The 2,381-nt window shown below is 35.3% G+C and overlaps 1 protein-coding gene across 1 annotated transcript in view; it reads right to left on the bottom strand.

The window, feature by feature from the left end:
• The window catches only part of gipc3 (GIPC PDZ domain containing family, member 3), a 16,526-nt gene that overhangs the window by 9,151 nt on the left and 4,994 nt on the right, over positions 1 to 2,381 (bottom strand). Inside the window, exons 2-3 of the mRNA XM_014010774.1 lie at positions 1,027 to 1,212; positions 615 to 795 (exon numbers count right to left, since the gene is read on the bottom strand). Of these exons, the coding sequence (XP_013866228.1) occupies positions 615 to 795; positions 1,027 to 1,212 (367 nt within the window). The remainder of the gene's footprint in view (positions 1 to 614; positions 796 to 1,026; positions 1,213 to 2,381) is intronic.

Raw genomic sequence — 2,381 nt, 5'->3', positions numbered from 1 at the left:
TTTCTGTAGAAATCAGTTATTTGACAAGAACCTGCTATAAAAGAAGTGACACTTTCCTATTTTTTAACAATAAAATCAGTTTTAAGTTGATTTTAATTTTTTACTGTGTGTACTTCTAAATTAAGTTTTTATTGTAATAAATGATGTCTGAATAAATTCAATGAATTGTATTTTATTAGCTTTTGTTTTATTGTACAAAAATCTAATCTTAAGCTGTACTTTCCCCTACACAAGCGCTCAAGAATATCCATTTTTCAAAAGGAGGCAAAGTCATTCTAAGTCCAAAACATTCACTGCAGCTTCAGAGATCGACGATGTTTGCACTGTTGTTGGCAGGCAACCAGTCGTTTCTCATAAATGTCTCATCTCTTTCTGTTTTAATCACTTCCTGGTTCCCAGCTCCAAAAGTGTTGTTGGCTTTCTGTCCATCGTGAGGCTAAGTAAGACACAACCTCTGAAAGAATGACATTTTTAGTCCAAATATGTACAAGGGACCACAACTATTGATATATTAGCTGACACTGGGTCTGTGCACAAAGCCATTAAGTGCAAACTCAGCCAACATTTTTGATAAAAAAAAAGAAAAAAGCTTGTGATGTTTATATTTCACTCACCAAAGGCTTTCTTTGGCTCCACAAGACGGAGGGTGAAGGGAATGCCTCTTGGTTGCTCTTTTAGCATCTTTGCCACCTCATAGTGTCGACATCCCACAATGCTCTGGTCATTTATAGCCTCAATATGGTCACCAACGCATACCGTCTTCAGCCGGTCTATAGTGCTGCTTTCTTTTATTCTCTAGAGAAGGAAAGAGTTGCCTGAACTCAAATCTGTGTCATGAAACTTAATCAGAATAATGTAAAAGTACAAACTGTCAGTGAACAACAAAYACCTTTTGCCTTTATRAAATTAAGTTTAATTTTTTTGATCACTTTCCCTTTGTTGGAGAGTCAAACTGACCTGAAGGCTATTTCTGTTCTGTTTGCGAGCAGCCTATTAGAAACACACATTTCTGGTCCTTTCATTCACCTTAATGAAAGCATATCCAGCTCCGTTGTCTGTGATGGTGAGACCCAAAGCATCTTCTGTCTTTGTCACCTCCACTTCTTTCGTCTCCCCTCGGATGTGAGCGAAGATGAAGTCCTCCAGTCCAATCTGTCCCCCCAGCAGCTTCTGCATGTCCACTTTATGGGAGTTCAGGGTACAGAAAAGAATCTAAAGGGACACAAAATCTAGCTTTGACAATATCCAGTTTCTCACATTTACTTAGCAAACACACATTATCTGTTTTGTCAGTTCTTTGTGTTTGTCTCAATGACTGAGTTATTATTACAGTATAATAGAATGACATTATCAACCATGTTCAATTTATCAGTCTAATTTGGCTGTAAAGAGCTCCTTTAGKTGTTAAAGTACTAAAAAATAAATTTGATTTTGATAAAAGGTAAGTGAAGAAAAGCAGAGGATTAGAGCTTCTGCAATATAAGAAATGAACAGCAGAGGGCAGTAGAGGCTTGAGGTCTGTTTTTCCCAGTCTGAAGCCCAGTTCAGTAACCAAAGAATCATTATTAAGACTTATAATAATGCAAAGCATTTGAGGTGGCATAACTAGGTTGCATAATTTTCTGGTATCAATAAACCTGGCTTTACACTCTGGTTAAGGAATTTCAGAAAATTTGTTTTGCACTTTTGATCTTTTCACGATCCTAAGTCAGTTCATCTCATTTAGACATGTTTCCTGTCTAATTCAACAAACTAACATCAAAGATAGTATAGTATCAAGCTTTATTTTCTTGTATTGTTTAATAATCAATGAAAKAAATTAAAAAGTATCTTAATGAACTGCTATTTACAGAACCTCTTCAACAGCACTGTCTTTGCMAACAGAACTATCTGACTGGAGTCCAAGCTCGTCTCTTGTGTCTGACTGTACGTTAGACATTCTGCTCTCTCCTCAGTCTAATGGAGGTCAAGGAAAGTGCTTTTTAATTGTTGCAGTACATTTCCTGATATTTTCCTATGAATTCTCTGCTGTCTGATAAGCCATGTTGAGCAGAAACACTAGCTGAAGCAGTGACTGGACTAATATTCATTTTGTGAAATGTTTGTTTTTTATTACAAACACACTACATAAACTATTACTTATATATTTTTTTCTAAATTATCCAGCTTTTGTTTCAGCAGTATTGTTTGATTGTGGGTTCACAACAAGTGCACTTTGAATCAAATGTCAAACTGTTGATAAAATGTGAGCTTTTTATTTTTCAGCTGAAGATTTTGTTGCATTATGAAAGACTGTGGTTTATTTCAAACTTGTTAACTATATACAGATAATTATTTTGAGCAAAAAGAGAAACAAAAAATAAAGGAGAAACATATATATA

The sequence above is a fragment of the Austrofundulus limnaeus genome, unplaced genomic scaffold, assembly GCF_001266775.1.
Source record: "Austrofundulus limnaeus strain Quisiro unplaced genomic scaffold, Austrofundulus_limnaeus-1.0 Scaffold73, whole genome shotgun sequence".
NCBI lineage: Eukaryota > Metazoa > Chordata > Actinopteri > Cyprinodontiformes > Rivulidae > Austrofundulus > Austrofundulus limnaeus.
This window is presented reverse-complemented; position numbering and strand designations above follow the sequence as displayed.